The sequence below is a fragment of the Mustelus asterias genome, chromosome 12 (genome assembly GCF_964213995.1).
Source record: "Mustelus asterias chromosome 12, sMusAst1.hap1.1, whole genome shotgun sequence".
NCBI lineage: Eukaryota > Metazoa > Chordata > Chondrichthyes > Carcharhiniformes > Triakidae > Mustelus > Mustelus asterias.
This window is the reverse complement of record NC_135812.1, coordinates 37,211,736-37,228,987: the sequence shown is the minus strand read 5'-3', so window position 1 is coordinate 37,228,987 and position 17,252 is coordinate 37,211,736. Positions and strand designations below refer to the sequence as shown.

General features: G+C 43.4%; 1 protein-coding gene across 15 annotated transcripts in view; it reads right to left on the bottom strand.

Annotated features, from left to right (window-relative positions):
- Window positions 1–17,252, bottom strand: part of LOC144501380 (uncharacterized) — a 338,685-nt gene that overhangs the window by 86,198 nt on the left and 235,235 nt on the right. For 13 of the 15 annotated variants that reach the window (XM_078225050.1, XM_078225051.1, XM_078225052.1 and 10 more), the window contains 5 exons: window positions 16,142–16,225; window positions 13,717–13,800; window positions 6,360–6,395; window positions 2,800–2,871; window positions 1,721–1,756 (listed from right to left, as the gene is read on the bottom strand). In XM_078225050.1, coding sequence (XP_078081176.1) covers window positions 1,721–1,756; window positions 2,800–2,871; window positions 6,360–6,395; window positions 13,717–13,800; window positions 16,142–16,225 — 312 coding nt within the window. The remainder of the gene's footprint in view (window positions 1–1,720; window positions 1,757–2,799; window positions 2,872–6,359; window positions 6,396–13,716; window positions 13,801–16,141; window positions 16,226–17,252) is intronic. The other 2 variants (XM_078225063.1, XM_078225065.1) reach the window with 1 other exon arrangement.

The following is a 17,252-nucleotide window of genomic DNA, read 5'->3' as shown; positions in this document are numbered from 1 at the left end:
ACGGATGAATGAACACCGCTCGACAATCACCAGGCAAGACTGTTCTCTTCCTGTTGGGGAGCACTTCAGCGGTCACGGGCATTCGGCCTCTGATATTCGGGTAAGCGTTCTCCAAGGCGGCCTTCGCGACACACGACAGCGCAGAGTCGCTGAGCAGAAACTGATAGCCAAGTTCCGCACACACAAGGACGGCCTCAACCGGGATATTGGGTTTATGTCACACTATTTGTAACTCCCACAGTTGCGTGGACCTGCAGAGTTTCACTGGCTGTCTTGTCTGGAGACAATACACATCTTTTTAGCCTGTCTTGATGCTCTCTCCACTCCCATTGTTTTGTTTCTTAAAGACTGGATTAGTTGTAAGTATTCGCATTCCAACCATTATTCATGTAAATTGAGTCTGTGTCTTTATAAGTTCTGTTTGTGAACAGAATTCCCACTCACCTGAAGAAGGGGCTCAGAGCCTCGAAAGCTTGTGTGGCTTTTGCTACCAAATAAACCTGTTGGACTTTAACCTGGTGTTGTTAAACTTCTTACTGTATTTGTCCGATTGGCAGGAAGCAATGAGTGGAGTCCTGCAAGGGTTTACGCTGGAGCTCCAATTTTTTACAGTTTCCATCAATGAGTTAGATGAGGGGAGTGGAGGCATTCTAGCTAAATTTGCAGACACAAAGATGGGTAGGGAAGTAGGTAGATATAAAAGATCCGATGATATTATGGAAACAGCAGCGAGATATCCTTGCCAACATAATACCACCAAATGGTTTGACTGTGTACTTACAAACTCAGCACTAATTTTGGAAAGAATTGCATTCTTGTGTTAAAGATTCAAACTCTATTAGCTTAAGATGTTTTTTGACACATTACTGGTTGGGCCTGATCCATCTTGTTCCCAGAATTAGCAAAGATACATCACTAAAATGAAAATACTTCTCGCATGTAATCATTGTGGGTCATAACTTCTACCCAGTAAATTCATGACCTACTGTAATTACAAGAGTTTAAAGCGGACATACCTACTCTTGCAAAGTTTGCGGAAACCTACGCTGACTGGACCCTGCAACGAAAGAATCTTTGAAGGCCACAGCGTGGTGTGAATCCAGAGAGGCTACACCCCTTTTTAACTAAACTGACTGTTGGTAAGCATGTTGGTTTAAAGGACCCAGTGAAATTGACAGACCAGAGAGAAGGTAAGTGGATGGAATTTGGCTGATTCAGGGTGGGGTGCTATCGGGTCCGTTCGCAGCAGGGGTGGGGGGGACAGGGTGTTGGGTCGGGGATCGGTTTTGGAATACCCTGAGGGTTCATTAATCAGGATGTGGCAGTCTGGAGTATTTAAAATAGTTATGCTGAAGTTATAAGTGGTTTTGTTTCTTCTAACTCTTTCCGAGTAACTATTGGTGTATAATTGGCAGAACCATCTGAAATTAGCGATTAAATTGTTTTGTCGAATAATTCCCAGCACAGTGTATTGTCCAGATGAAGTTAGCACTTCTGGACAATTGTCATATGAAGATTTACCTGGGAAGAGGGATTTCCCAGCGTATCTTTGGAATACTCCCCAAATTTGATGCCCGGCAGCCAGAAAATTCCAGGCCTACATATAGCACGAAAATATCTTTCTCTTTAATATGAAGATGGCTTTATCTATCTTCAAAGATGTAATAATAATTTGATAGCCAAGCAGAAAAGTGAATATGTCAGAGGTAAGAGCATTTACCTCCATATTTTGCAGCTTTAGATGCAGCAGCTCCACCTGTAACAATAGAGAATCAACAGATAATGATGCAGCTAAAATAGGCTCCATGCAGACTGACCAGAAGCATTCTGAAGGTTAACAGCAACTGAGCATTCCTCAGTTATAATTTTTCTGAAATTTTCCACATTAAGACAAATTTACTCAAATTACGCAAACATGGGCCTTTGAATTTCATTGGGTGAGTGATTAGCTGCTTAAAATTTGTAACTAAGAATTTCTTGAGATTCTAACTGTCTTTGGCAAGTTAATTTTAATACGTGTTCAACAAGATTGATATTTGTGAAATCTCAAAGTATCTTGAGGTCTGGTTTTGCCTCAGGCTACAATAGATGTTTTAAAACATTATTATTCTATTGACCTGGCTATTAACATGGGTGGATTAGATAGGAGGCAGCAGAGGGTCGGAACGAAACCCTGAAATCCAAGTTTCAGCGTATGCATCTTTTTGTGACCATCAAATATGATGGCATTGTTTTGCATTCACTCAAATACTTTATTTAATGCCTTCAAATGTGGTAGATTCAAACACAATGGGAACTACAGGCCAGTGAGCCTCACATCTGTGGTGGGTAAGTTGTTGTAAGATATTTTGAGAGACAGAACCTACAGGCATTTAGAGACACAAGGACTGATTAGGGACAGTCAGCATGCTTTTGAGTGGAAAATCATGTCTCACAAATTTGATTGAGTTTTTTGATGGGGTAACCAAGAAGGTGGATGAGGGCAGTGCAGTTGATGTTGTCTACATGGACTTAAGCAAAGCCTTTAACAAGGTACCACATGGTAGGTTGTTGCATTAGGTTAAATCTCACGGGATCCAGGGTGAGGTAGCTAAATGGATACCAAATTGGCTTGATGACAGAAGCCAGAGGATGTTTGTAGAGGGTTGTTTATACTGTAGACAGCAAGCTGAAATACAGGCACTTGAATAACATGTTAAAAAGAGAAATGGAATAAGTGTGTGTGAGAGCATTGTTAAAAAAGCGGCGTGATATGCAGAGTTTAATGGAGGAAAATGTCTTTAAAAGAAAGTAAATTACCCGCTCCGATGCCAGGCTGGACTCCTATTCCAGTGCCTGGTCGCACACCTAACCCAGCACCATATCCAAGACCTACAATGAGATTACAAGGAATTTATTAATTGGAAATAAAGAATCATTTATTATAAAATTTGGGATTTTTAGGCCATTTGTGGCCAACGGTGAAGTAATGTGAACCCAAGAATCATGCTGCCTTTTTAATTCCAGACATTTACTTTAACACTTAAGCCAAACTGTTATTAACCTGAACTAATTTTCTCCTATGTAAAGTAAATGAGTTGATGGCACAAATCCATACAAATGAGTATGATCTAGTGGCCATCACAGAAACGTGGTTGCAGGGTGACTGGGACTGGGAACTGAATATCGAGGGGTATCAGACATTTAGGAAGGATAGACAGGTAGAAAAAGGAGGTGGGGTAGCTCTGTTAATAAAGGATAATATCAGGACGGTAGTGAGAGACGACATAGGCTCTAAGGAGCAAAACGTGGAATTGTTGTGAGTGGAGATAAGGAATAGGCGTGGTCTATAGGCCCCCAAATAATAACTTAGAGGTGGGGAGGGCTATAAACAAGCAAATAATGGATGCGTGCAAAAATGGAACAGCAATAATCATGGGGGATTTTAACCTGCATATTGATTGGTCGACTCAAATTGGATGTGGAGGGCTTGAGGAAGAGTTCTTAGAATGCTGTCGGGATAGTTTCATTGAACAGTATGTTACAGAACCTACGAGAGAGCGAGTTATCTTAGATCTGGTACTGTGTAATGAGACAGGTAGAATTAAGGATCTTCTTCTGAGGGATCCTCTTGGGTTGAGTGATCATAATATGGTTGAATTTCTGATACAGATGGAGGGTGAGAAAGTAGGGTCCCAAACCAGTGTCCTCTGCTTGAACAGAGGGGAGTACGATAGGATGAGGGCAGAATTGGCTAATGTAGACTGGGTGAGCAGACTGGTAGGTAGGACAGCCGAGGAACAGTGGAGGATTTTTAAGGAGATTTTTTAAAGTACTCAGCAAAAATATATTCCGGCGATAAAGAAGGACTGTAAGAAAAGGGATAACCAGACGTGGATAATGAAGGAAATAAAGGAGAGTATTAAAATAAAAACAGATGCGTACAGAGTGGTCAAAAATAGTGGAGAATTAATGGATTGGGAAAGCTTTAAAAAACAACAAAGAACGACTAAGAAAGCGATTAAGAAAGGAAAGATAGATTATGAAACTAAACTAGCTCAAAATATAAAAAATGATAGTAAAAGTTTTTACAAATATATAAAAAGGAATAGAGTGGCTAGAGTGAATGTTGGACCCTTGGAGGACGAGAGGGGGGATTTAATAGTGGAAAACGAGGAAATGGCTGAGACTTTAAATAAGTTATTTGTGTTGGTCTTCACGGTGGAAGACACAAATAGTTTACCGAATATTAGAGATCGAGTTGGTGGGAGGTGAGGTCCTTAATACAATTACTGTTACTGAAGAGGTAGTGCTTGGTAGACTAATGGGACTGAAGGTAGACAAGTCCCCGGGCCCGGATGGAATGCATCCCAGGGTACTGAAAGAAATGGCTGAGGTAATAGCAGATGCGTTAGTAGTTATTTATCAAAATTCGCTGGAATTTGGGGTAGTGCCGGCTGATTGGAAAACAGCTACTGTTACGCCGCTGTTTAAAAAAGGAAGTAGACAAAAGGCGGGTAACTATAGGCCGGTTAGCTTAACGTCCATAGTTGGGAAGATGCTGGAGTCCATCATTAAAGAGGAAATAGCAGAGGACCTGGATGAGAATGGTTCGATCAAGCAGACGCAGCATGGATTCATGAAGGGAAAGTCGTGTTTGACGAATTTACTGGATTTTTATGAAGATGTGACTAGTGCGGTTGAAAGAGGGGAACCGGTGGATGTGGTGTTTTTAGATTTCCAGAAGGCATTCGATAAGGTGCCTCACAAAAGGTTGCTGCAGAAGATTGGGGTACACGGAGTTGGGGGTAAGGTGTTGGCGTGGATTGGGGATTGGCTATCTAACAGGAAGCAGAGAGTTGGAATAAATGGGTGCTTTTCTGGTTGGCAGTTGGTGACCAATTGCGTGCCGCAGGGATCGGTGCTGGGGCCTCAACTGTTTACCATTTACATAGATGATCTGGAGGAGGGGACTGAGTGTAGGGTATCAAAGTTTGCTGATGACATGAAGATGAGTGGGAAAGCGAATTGCGTGGAGGACGCAGAAAGTCTGCAGAGAGATTTGGATAGGCTGAGCGAGTGGGCGAGGATCTGGTAGATGGAATATAATGTTGGCAAATGCGAGGTTATCCACTTTGGAAGAAATAATAGTAAATTGGAAAATTATTTAAATGGAGAAAAATTACATCATGCTACTGTGCAGAGGGACCTGGGGGTCCTTGTGCACGAATCGCAAAATCTCAGTCTGCAGGTGCAGCAGGTGATCAAGAAGGTGAATGGAATGTTGGCCTTTATCGCGAGGGGGATAGAATATAAAAGCAGGGAGGTCTTGCTGCAACTATACAAGGCACTGGTGAGGCCGCAACTGGAGTACTGTGTGCAGTTTTGGTCTCCTTATTTGCGAAAGGATATTTCCCTTGGAGGGAGTGCAGAGAAGGTTCACCAGGTTGATACCGGAGATGAGGGGTGTAGCTTATGAGGAGAGATTGAACAGATTGGGTCTGTACTCATTGGAGTTTAGAAGGCTGAGGGGTGATCTTATAGAGATATATAAGATAATGAAGGGGCTGGATAGGGTAGAGGTAGAGAGATTCTTTCCACTTAGAAGGGAAACCAGAACTAGAGGGCACAGCTTCAAAATAAGTGGGGGCTGGTTCAGAACAGAGTTGAGGGGGAACTTCTTCTCTCAGAGGGTAGTGAATCTCTGGAATTCTCTGCCCATTGAAGTGGTGGAGGCTACCTCGTTGAATATGTTTAAATCACGGGTAGATAGATTTCTGATCGATAAGGGATATGGGGAGCAGGCGGGTAAGTGGAACTGATTCGCTTCAGATCAGACATGATCTTGTTGAATGGTGGGGCAGGCTCGAGGGGCTAGATGGCCTTCTCCTGCTCCTATTTCTTATGTTCTTTTGTTCTTATGAGGTGGTGCTGCATTGTTAGAGGTGTCAGATTTGGAGGCCTATCTGCCTGGTTACATGAATATGAAAGGTCCAACAACCCCACCCAAAGAAGAATGAGGCATTCTGCTGTTCTTGCCAGCACTAACATCACTAAAATTGTTTGACTGCATATTTATAAACTGAACACAATTCAACACAAATTTTGAAAAAAAATTGAAATCATGCAATAAAGGTTCAAACCCCATTAATGAATGCTAATGATGTTTTCTACCTCATGCTAATGGTTGTGCCAGATCATTCAGCTGATGTGACTTCCAAGAATTAATGAAATATAGGTTACTAACGTGAAAATGTTTCTTGCATATAGACATTAGACATAGCAGGAAAATTCCCATTTCCTTGACGTTTAAATTGGCTTTTCTTGTTTCTCAAAGATAATTTGACAGTTATGTAGATCAAAGAAGGAGAAGAATGTACCTCCATATTTAGCAGCTTTAGATGCAGCAGCTCCACCTGCAATGAGAATTGACAGATAATGATTCATCTAAGATTCTGTATACAAATTCTGAAGAATACAACAACAGGGCATTCCTGAGAAATACTTTTTTTTGGATATTTTCTTCACTGACAAATCGTTTAAATTGAACCAAGATTGACTTTTGAATTCTATTAATTGCATGAATGCCCAGCTACGTGCGACTAACAATTTCTCAAGAGGTTTTGACTACTTTTGGCAAATTTGATCAATATTTTAAAACTAGATTAATACTGTTTGAAGTCTCAAATATCCCAAGATGTGTGGGAGCTTGGTGTAGTTTTAATTCCAAACAGGATTTGTTCTAAATATTATTTTACAAGTACCTAGCAGTGGCTTTCAAGTTAATGTTCCTTATATTCTTTGCTGACCGATAGAACTTGCCTAAGGATTTCACTAAAAGTGATGACAATTGTTTTGGGCATTTATCTACCTTAAATTCTGTCAGATGTCATATGGAACATTGCAAGCAAGTCCCATTCACAAGAACTATCTGGTGGGAATTAATGAACATGCATATGCCGCGTAAAACTTGTGCTAGCTATAATATGTTCAGGCCTTCTTCATCTTCTTCCCCATTATGTTTATCTACTTTTCCTTAAATGTAATTGCCACAAATACTCACTGCAGTATCAAATTCCACATTCAAACCACGCTCTGGATAAAAACATTTATTGTGAACTCCCTATTGGATGAACATTAACACGTTTACTGCTATCAATGGTCACAAAGGCATTGAAAGTTCCAGGGAGCTGATTTACAATGAAACCAGGAACTTCTGATACCCAAGAAATGGTATCTGGGAGCTCTTGTAGATGGTCCAGCCCTCCCAGACCTGAAATGCTCAAACTTAGGCAGTATGCCCAAAACCTACCCTATTTACTTCAAGGTGTTCCAAAACGGGCCTCAAGCCTGCTCAGGGGTGTAGCTCTAAGTAAATCAGGTGGAGTGTCAAAGCACAATGGCAACTCTAACATTGCTCACCATTCCCCTCAAACCTCCAACATAGATCACCACCTGACAGAACTGATCTACCCCCCAAGACACAGCTTCCCTGCTCCTAACACAGCTCATCTACCCTAGTCATACAGTGCAACCCCTCCTGACATAGCTCACACTCCTCCAGTGCAGCTCACTTCCCTCTCAATACAGCTTAGCTCAGCTCTGCCCCCCAACCCTCCCCTCTTAACTGCCAGGGAAATCAATGAGTCAGATCCAGTGACATGTAGGTACCTGTGACAGTTTCATAGAATCCCGACAGTGCAGAAGGAGGCCACACAGTCCATCAAGTCTGCACCGGCTCTCCGACAGAGCATCCCATCCAGGCCCTATCCTCATAACCCCACATATTTTCCCTTCTAATCACCCTAACCTACGCATGTTGGGACATGAAGGGACAACTTAGCGTGGCCAATCCGCCTAATCTGCACATCTTTGGACTGTAGAAGGAAACCAGGGCACCCGGAGGAAACCCATGCAGACATGGGAAAAACGTGCATACTCCACACAGTCACACGGGTCCCTGGCGCTGAGAGGCAGCAGTGCTAATCACTGTGCTGCCCATTTGTGCTGTAGATTCACTGGATGGAATTTGATTCATCTGCTCTACACATTTCGTTTAACATTTGTTTCAAGGAGCTTTTAATCAATGGTGACTGGATTTGGCCCACGGTGAAAGGTCATCCTGTTGAAATGAGAAAAGTGTTTCATTCATAAGATGTGTAATAGAAGCAGGAGAATACCAAGAGGGTCATAGCTGATCTGTATCTTAAGTCGATCTACCTTGGTTCCATAACTCAGAATATCTTTGTCTAATAAAAAATCTCAGTTTTGAAATTGTTATATGACCCTGTCCCTGCCTCACCAGCTCTTGGTGGGTATGCGGAGGGAGAATTTAGCATGGCCAATGCAGATAACCAGCATGTCTTTCAGACTGTGGGAGGAAGCCAGAGCACCCAAAGGAAACTCACACAGGCACAGGGAGAACGTGCAAACTCCGCACAGAAAGTGACCCAAGCTCGGAATCGAACCCGGGTCCCTGGCACTGTGAGGCAGCAGTGCTAACCACTGTGCTGCCCTACATTTCTATGATATGGCACAGACTTGAAGTGAATTGCAAAAGCAGCAAATGTAATGTGAAAAAATATCTTTACACACAATGGGTGGAATTTTCCGGTCGTACTTGCCCCAAGACCGGAAAATCTCGCCCGAGGTCAACGGACCTTTGCATGGTCCGTGTCCCACCTGCTATTATTCCCGTGATGGGCAGGACAGGAAAATTCCACTCAGAGGGGCTCAGGTCTGGAATGCACTACTGTAAGTGTAGTGGAGGCAGGTTCAATCAAGGAATTCAAGAAGGCATTAGATGATTATTTGAACATAAACAACATTTGGGGTACGAGGGAAAGACAGGGGAATGGTACTAAGTCATTATGTTCATCTGGAGAACCAGTGCAGACACGATGCGCCGGATGGCCTCCTTCTGCGCCGTAGCAATTCTGTAATGATATTCACTCGATTCATTTTAATAGGAAGGAATATGCTAGGCTGGTAACACAGGAGTGTAAAACCCGATTCATTCAGAACACTACCATGTTCTTTTAACAGACTTATTAATTGCAATCCATCAACCAGGTCATACTGCATCCTTGACGAATGGAGCTATCTGCAATTATTTTTCTTTTGATTTTGATATTAATTTCACTCTGCGTTGGATACTTCCATTTGCACAGTAAGAAGTCTCACAACACCAGGTTAAAGTCCAACAGGTTTATTTGGTAGCACAAGCCACAAGCTTTCGGAGCGCTGCCCCTTCATCAGGTGAGTGGGAGTTCTGTTCACAAACAGAGCATATAAAGACACACACTCAATTTACAAAATACTGGTTGGAATGCGAGTCTTTACAAGTAATCAAGTCTTAAAGGTACAGACAATATGAATGGAGAGAGGGTTAAGCACAGGTTAAAGAGATGTGTATTGTCTCCAGCCAGGACAGTCAGTGAGATTTTGCAAGCCCAGGCAAGTCGTGGGGGTTACAGATAGCATGCATGACATGAACCCAAGATCCCAGTTGAGGCTGTCCTCACGTGTGCGGAACTTGGCTATCAGTCTCTGCTCAGCGACTCTGCGTTGTCATGTGTCGCGAAGGCTGCCTTGGAGAACGCTTACCCGAAGATCAGAGGCTGAATGCCCATGACAACTGAAGTGTTCCCCAACAGGAAGAGAACACTCTTGCCTGGTGATTGTCGAGCGGTGTTCATTCATCCGTTGTCGTAGCGTATGCATGGTCTCCCCAATGTACCATGCCTTGAGACATCCTTTCCTGCAGCGGATCAGGTTGACAACGTTGGCCACGTTGCAAGTGTATGTACAGTGTACCTGGTGGATGGTGTTCTCACGTGAGATGATGGCATCCGTGTCGATGATCCGGCATGTCTTGCAGAGGTTGCTGTGGCAGGATTGTGTGGTGTTGTGGTCACTCTTCTCCTGAAGGCTGGGTAGTTTGCTGGGGACAATGGTCTGTTTGAGGTTGTGCTGTTGCTTGAAGGCAAGAAGTGGGGGTGTGGGGATGGCCTTGGCGAGATGTTCGTCTTCATCGATGACATGTTGAAGGCTCCGGAGAAGATGTCGTAGCTTCTCCGCTCCGGGGAAGTATTGGACGACGAAGGGTACTCTGTCCGCTGTGTCCCTTTTTTGTCTTCTAAGGAGGTCAGTGTGGATTTTCGCTATGGCGCATCGGAACTGTCGATCGATGAGTCGAGCGCCATATCCTGTTCTTATGAGGGCATCTTTCAGCGTCAGGAGGTGTCTGTTGCGATCCTCCTCATCTGAGCAGATCCTGTGTCTACAGAGGGCTTGTCCATAGGGGATGGCTTCTTTAACGTGTTTAGGGTGGAAGCTGGAGAAGTGGAGCATCGTGAGGTTATCCGTGGGCTTGCGGTACAGTGAGGTGCTGAGGTGACCGACCTTGATGGAGATGCGCATATCCAAGAATGCAACTGATTCTGGAGAGGAGTCCATGGTGAGTCTGATGGTGGGATAGAACTTGTTGATGTCATCATATTGTTGTTTCAGTGATTGTTTGCCATGAGTCCAAAGGAAGAAAATGGCATTGATGTATCTAGTGTATAGCATTGGTTGTAGGTCCTGTGCGGCGAAGAGGTCTTGTTCGAACCTGTGCATGAAGATGTAGGCATATTGAGGTGCGAATTTGGTCCCCGTGGCTGTTTCATGTGTCTGGATGAAGAACTGGTTGTTGAAGGTGAAGACATTGTGGTCCAGGATGAAGCGGATGAGTTGTAAAATAGCATCTGGAGATTGCAGTTGTCGGCGTTGAGTACTGAGGCAGTCACAGCAATGCCATCGTCGTGGGGAATGCTGGTGTAGAGTGCCGAGACATCCATTGTGACGAGGAATGCTCCTGGTTCAACTGATCCATGTGTGCTGAGTTTCTGTAGGAAGTCCGTAGTGTCGCGACAAAAGCTGGGGGTTCTTTGTACAATGGGTTTCAGGATGCCCTCGACGTAGCCGGAGAGGTTCTCGCACAGCATCCCATTGCCCAATACGATGGGACGGCTGGGTGTGTTGGCTTTGTGTTTCTTCGGGAGGCAGTAGAGATCTCCAACGTGGGGAGTACATGGGATGAGAGCACGGAGGTTGCTCTGAAGGTCTGGATCAAAGGTCGTGATCAGTCTGTTGAGTTGACGGGTATGTTCTTTGGTCGGATCTGCGAGTAACTGTCTGTAGTGTTCCTCATTGTTCAGTTGTCGGTACACTTCTTTGCAGTAATCCGTTTTGTTCAGTATGACGATGGCTGGTTTGATGACAATGTTGCGGTTGGTCTTGAGAGTGCGGACAGCATTGCATTGTGCTTGGGTGATGTTCGGGGTTGTCTTGTGAGTGCGGCTGATGAATCTGGCATTGCCGCACCTCCTGATGGCTTGGGCATACATGTCGAGTCGGGGGCAGCGGCCTTCCGGAGGAGTGCAATTCAACTCTTTCCTCTTCGATTGCTGCACCGCGGATCTCTGTCGGCTGTTCCTGTTCGTTGGCTGTCTCATTGTGTTTGCTGTTGGCCTCTTGGGGTTTGTGGCCTCATTCGCCTGATGAATTCCTCTGTGTCTGCTGCGAGACTGATGGGGTCTATTGAGCCCTCGGCTGAGAACTTTAATTTCATCTGGTTGAATGTGTAGTCCGACAAGTTGACAATGGACTTCCCTGCAGTGGTACTGTTTTCTACTGTGGTACCGGGGGAGGCTTGGTTGCTGCTGGTGGTGATGCCGAGTTTCTCAAGTTTCCTGTACTTGGTGTGCGTGTAGATGGTGTAGTTCCTTTGTCTCGTCTGCTTGGCAGAGTTTCGCAGCTGGTCTGCGTCCTGAGCGCAAGTTGAGAATATGGACTCTATCTTGGTTTCCAGGATGCGGCGTTTGCTGCAGAGCTGGTGTATGAGGTGGTTGAGGAGTGTGAGAGAGGTGCGATGGCAAAGTCTCTCAGCGTAGTCCTCAGCACTCCTCGTCACAATGGATGTCTCGGCACTCTACACCAGCATCCCCACGACGATGACATTGCTGCAACTGCCTCAGTACTCAACGTCGACAATTGCCAATCTCCAGATGCAATTTTACAACTCATCCGCTTCATCCTGGACCACAATGTCTTCACCTTCAACAACCAGTTCTTCATCCAGACACATGGAACAGCCATGGGGACAAAATTCGCACCTCAATATGCCAACATCTTCATGCACAAGTTCAAACAAGACCTCTTCACCGCACAGGACCTTCAACCGATGCTATACACTAGATACATCGATGACATTTTCTTCCTTTGGACTCATGGCAAACAATCACTGAAAAAACTATATGATGACATCAACAAGTTCCCTCCCACCATCAGACTCATCATGGACTACTCTCTGGAATCGGTTGCCTTCTTGGACACACGCATCTTCATCAAGGACGGTCACCTCAGCACTTCACTGTATCGCAAGCCCACGGATAACCTCACGATGCTCCACTTCTCCAGCTTCCACCCTAAACACGTTAAAGAAGCCATCCCCTACGGACAAGCCCTCCGTATACACAGGATCTGCTCAGATGAGGAAGATCGCAACAGATACCTATAGACACTGAAAGATGCCCTCAAAAAAACAGGATATGGCGCTCGACTCATTGATCGACAGTTCCGACGCGCCACAGCGGGAAACCACACCGACCTCCTCAGAAGACAAACACGGGACACGGCGGACAGAGTACCCTTCGTCGTCCAGTACTTCCCCGGAGCGGAGAAGCTACGCCATCTTCTCCGGAGCCTTCAACATGTCATTGATGAAGACGAACATCTCGCCAAGGCCATCCCCACACCCCCACTTCTTGCCTTCAAACAACCGCACAATCTCAAACAGATCATTGTCCACAGCAAACGACGCAGCCTTCAGGAGAAGAGTGACCACGACACCACACAACGCTGCCACAGCAACCTCTGCAAGACATGCCAGATCATCGACACTGATACCATCATCTCACGTGAGAACACCATCCACCAGGTACACAGTACATACACTTGCAACGTGGCCAGCGTTGTCTACCTGATGCACTGCAGGAAAGGATGTCCTGACGCATGGTACATTGGGGAGACCATGCATACGCTACGACAACGGATGAATGAACACTGCTCGACAATCACTAGGCAAGAGTGTTCTCTTCCTGTTGGGGAACACTTCAGCGGTCACGGGCATTCGGCCTCTGATCTTCGGGTCAGCGTTCTCCAAGGCGGCCTTCACGACACACGACAACGCAGAGTCGCTGAGCAGAGACTGATAGCCAAGTTCTGCACACATGAGGACAGCCTCAACCGGGATCTTGGGTTCATGTCACGCTATCTGCAACCCCCACGTTTGCAAAATCTCACTAACAGTCCTGGCTGGAGACAATACACATCTCTTTAACCTGTGCTTATCCCTCTCTCCACTCACATTGTCTGTACCTTTAAGACTTGATTACCTGTAAAGACTCGCATTCCAACCATTATTCTGTAAATTGAGTTTGTGTCTTTATATGCCCTGTTTGTGAACAGAACTCCCGCTCACCTGATGCAGGGGCAGCGCTCCAAACGCTTGTGGCTTGTGCTACCAAATAAACCTGTTGGACTTTAACCTGGTTATGTGAGACTTCTTACTGTGCTTACCCCAGTCCAACGCCAGCATCTCCACATCATATTTCCATTTGCACAGAGTTGGATGAGACAGATTTAGAAAGAGAATAACGGAGAAAAAAATCTTTTAAGAAGACCGTAAATTACCCACTCCGATGCCAGGCTGGACTCCTATTCCAGTGCCCGGCTGCACACCTACACCAACGCCAGGCCGCAAACCCACACCAAGACCTATATTGAGATAACAATAATTCAATAACTGGAAACAGTGAATCATTTCTTCATCAAATTAGTGCAAATTTGGGATTTTTTGGCAAATTATGGCCAACGATGAAATAATGCAAACCCAGGAATCATGCTGCCCTTTTAATTCCAGCCATCCATTTCAACACTTAAGCCAAACTGTTATTCTCCTGAACTACTTTTATTCGGTGAAAAATTGAGGAAGTACTGCATTATTGGAAGTGCCATCTTTTGGATGAGATGATAGAGTGTTTATCATATTTATATGCATATAAAAAGTCAGACATAACCCAAAGATGAATGAAACATTCTGCTGTCCATGCCAACATTAACATCACTAAAATGTTTCAACTGTACATTTGTAAACTGGGCACTATACAACACTAATTTTGGAAAAAATGACAACATATAATAAAGGTTCAAGCCCCATCAATTAATACTCATGATGTTTACTGCCTTACTGTTTACTAGTACTGCCTGATCATTTTCCTGATGTGATATTCCAAGAATGAGCAAATTATAGGTCACTAATGAGCAAGTGCTTCTCACATAGTCATTACATATAGCAGGAAAATTTGTTTCACTTTAATCTAAATTTGGCTTTTTCTAATCCTCAAAGATATTAATTTAACAGCTATGTAGAGGAGTGAATATGTCAGTAGTAGGTAGATTTACCTCCATAGGTAAATCTACCTTTAGATGCAGCAGCTCCACCTGAAATAATAGAGAATTGACAGATAATAATACAACCATGACTATCTATATAGAGATATGACAAGAAACCTTCTGAAGATTACAGAACATCGCATTCCAGAGAAATTGCTCAAATCAAGCTCATGTTGGGCTTTGCATTCAATTGGGTGAATGTCCAACTACAGAAATATTTTGACAGAATTTCTTAAGAGGTTCTGACCGTCTTTGTAAGTTTGTTTCATATTTTCTGAACTAGATTAATATTTGTAAAAGCTCAAAATATCCCAAGTAGCGTGGTTTGGTTTCAATCCCAAACAGTTTTAAAAAAATATTATAAGAACTCTGTTTTTAATGTTTTACAAGTACTTAACAGTGGTTTTCAAATTAAGGTGTTCAGGTTCCCTACACTCTTCATGGTATTCTTTGCTGACCTATAGAACTTGACTAAGCATTATTTTGGGTACTCACCTGCCCTAAAGTCTGTCAGAAATCCTATCAGACATTGCCCATTATAAGCATGTCCCATTCACAAGAATGGGTCTGGTATAAGCAGTGGGAACTGATGAATATGCCATATGTCAAATACTTGCTGTATGTCGAAGCTTGCATTAAAAACAACCCAATTGCCACAGAGCTCACCTGTTGACATAGCAATCCTGTACCCCCAAAACAGTTCATTGACATCCAGATACTGCTCACCCCTCTTCCAACACAGCTCACCATCCCCCACAACAACCAAGGAATCAATGAATCAGAACCTGTGATATGTAAGTAGGTGTGACAGTCAAATAGAATGGCACTGTTTTGCTTATGTTGGATTGTAGTAAGTTTAAACTAATGATGGAAAAATACTGAAATCTCATATTTATAATGTCTTCAAACTTAGTAGATTTCAACAGATAATTGTAGCCACACAGAGAGGAAGAATGCTTTAGAAAATACCTGTCTTATTTGAATAAGGAATCTGAAAACTCTGAAGTATCTTAGGATCTTCTTGAGGAGTACAGTATATACCATTTATATCAACATCCCAGTAAATGTGTATTGGGAAGTTTTCCATTTCCACACATTGGAACCTTTTGGTACATTGTATGCTCAGGCCAAAATCTACAATCTTAGTAAATTGATTGAGCCTTATCAGGCTACAAACAATATCAAATCAGGATGCTTTGTTAGCAGTGATTTGATGAACAAATGCAAATATCCTTCACTGAAGGAGTTGACGAATGTGCCCATCCTATTGGACTGGAGAAAAGTTGAATCATTTATTTTTTAATGCACCAATGCAGGTTATTTAAGGAGTAAAAGTTGCCTAAGTACCACTATGCCAGATATTAGCAATCTTGTTATTCCAGGTGTTTTGCTATTGTCTTCATTTTAATAGAAAAGAATATGCCAAGCTGGGAACGCAGATGTAGAAATCCCCAGCAAATCAGAACACTAACATGTTCTTTTAACAGACTTATGAACTCTGATCTGTCAACCTTCCTGTACCTGCAGTTATTTTCCTTTTGCTTTTTATATTAGTATCTCCCTGCATTTGATAATTCCATTTGCACAGAATTGAGATGGGACAGAGTTGTATATTTTTGAAAGAATTTAACGGAAAAAATGTCTTTCAAAGACAGTTATTTACCCACTCCGAAGCCAGGAAGCGCACCGAATCCAGCGCCAGGTTGCGCACCGACTCCAAAGCCAGGCTGCATACCCACGCCAAGACCTATGTTGAACGTAGAAACATAGGAATTAGGAGCAGAAGTAGGCAAATTCAACCCTTCCTGCCTACTCTGATATTCAATCAGATCATGGCTGATCTCTCCCAGGTCTTAAATCCACCTTCCCACCTGTTCCCCATATTCCCTTATCCCTTTCTTTTTTATTAGAAATATATCTTTCTCTTTCTTGAAACTATTCAATGATTCAGACTCCACCATGCTATGGGTGCGAGTTCCACAAATTCACCACCCTCTGCGAGAAGTAGTTCCTTCTCATCTCATTTGTAAATCTATCGCCTCTCAACCTATACCTGTGACCTCTTGTTCTAGATTGACCCATAAGAGGAAACATTTGGTCTACATTTACTTTATCAATTCCTTTTAAAATGTTATATACTTCGGTCAGATCCCCTCTCATTCTTCTAAACTCCAGCGAGTATACGTCCAAACTGTTTAATCTCTCTTCATACGTCAACCCTTTCATCCCCGGAATCAATCTGGTGAACCTCCTCTGAACTGCCTCCAATGCCACCGCATCCTTCCTCAAATAAGGAGACCAAAACTGGACACAATACTCCAGATGTGGCCTCACCAACATCCTATGCAATTGCAGCAACACTTCTCTACTTTTATACTCCAGTCCCTTTGCAATAACAGCCAACATCCCATTTGCCATAACAATTTAATAATTGGAAACAGTGCATAATTTCTTTATCAAATTAGTGCAATTTTAGGATTTTTTTGGCAAATTATGGCCAGTGATGAAATCATGTGAACCCAGGAATTATGTTGCCCTTTTAATTCCAGACATTCATTTCAACACATAAGCCAAATTGTTATTCTCCTGAACTACTTTCCTTCTCTGAAAAATGGAGGAAGTGCTGCATTGTTGGGGCACCATCATATGGATGAGATATATAGGCCAATCTGCCTGTTTATATGCATATAAAACATCAGATGGCACTTTTTTTAAAAGAAGAATGAAGCATTCTGTTGTCCTTGCCAACACTAACATCACTAAAATGCTTTGAC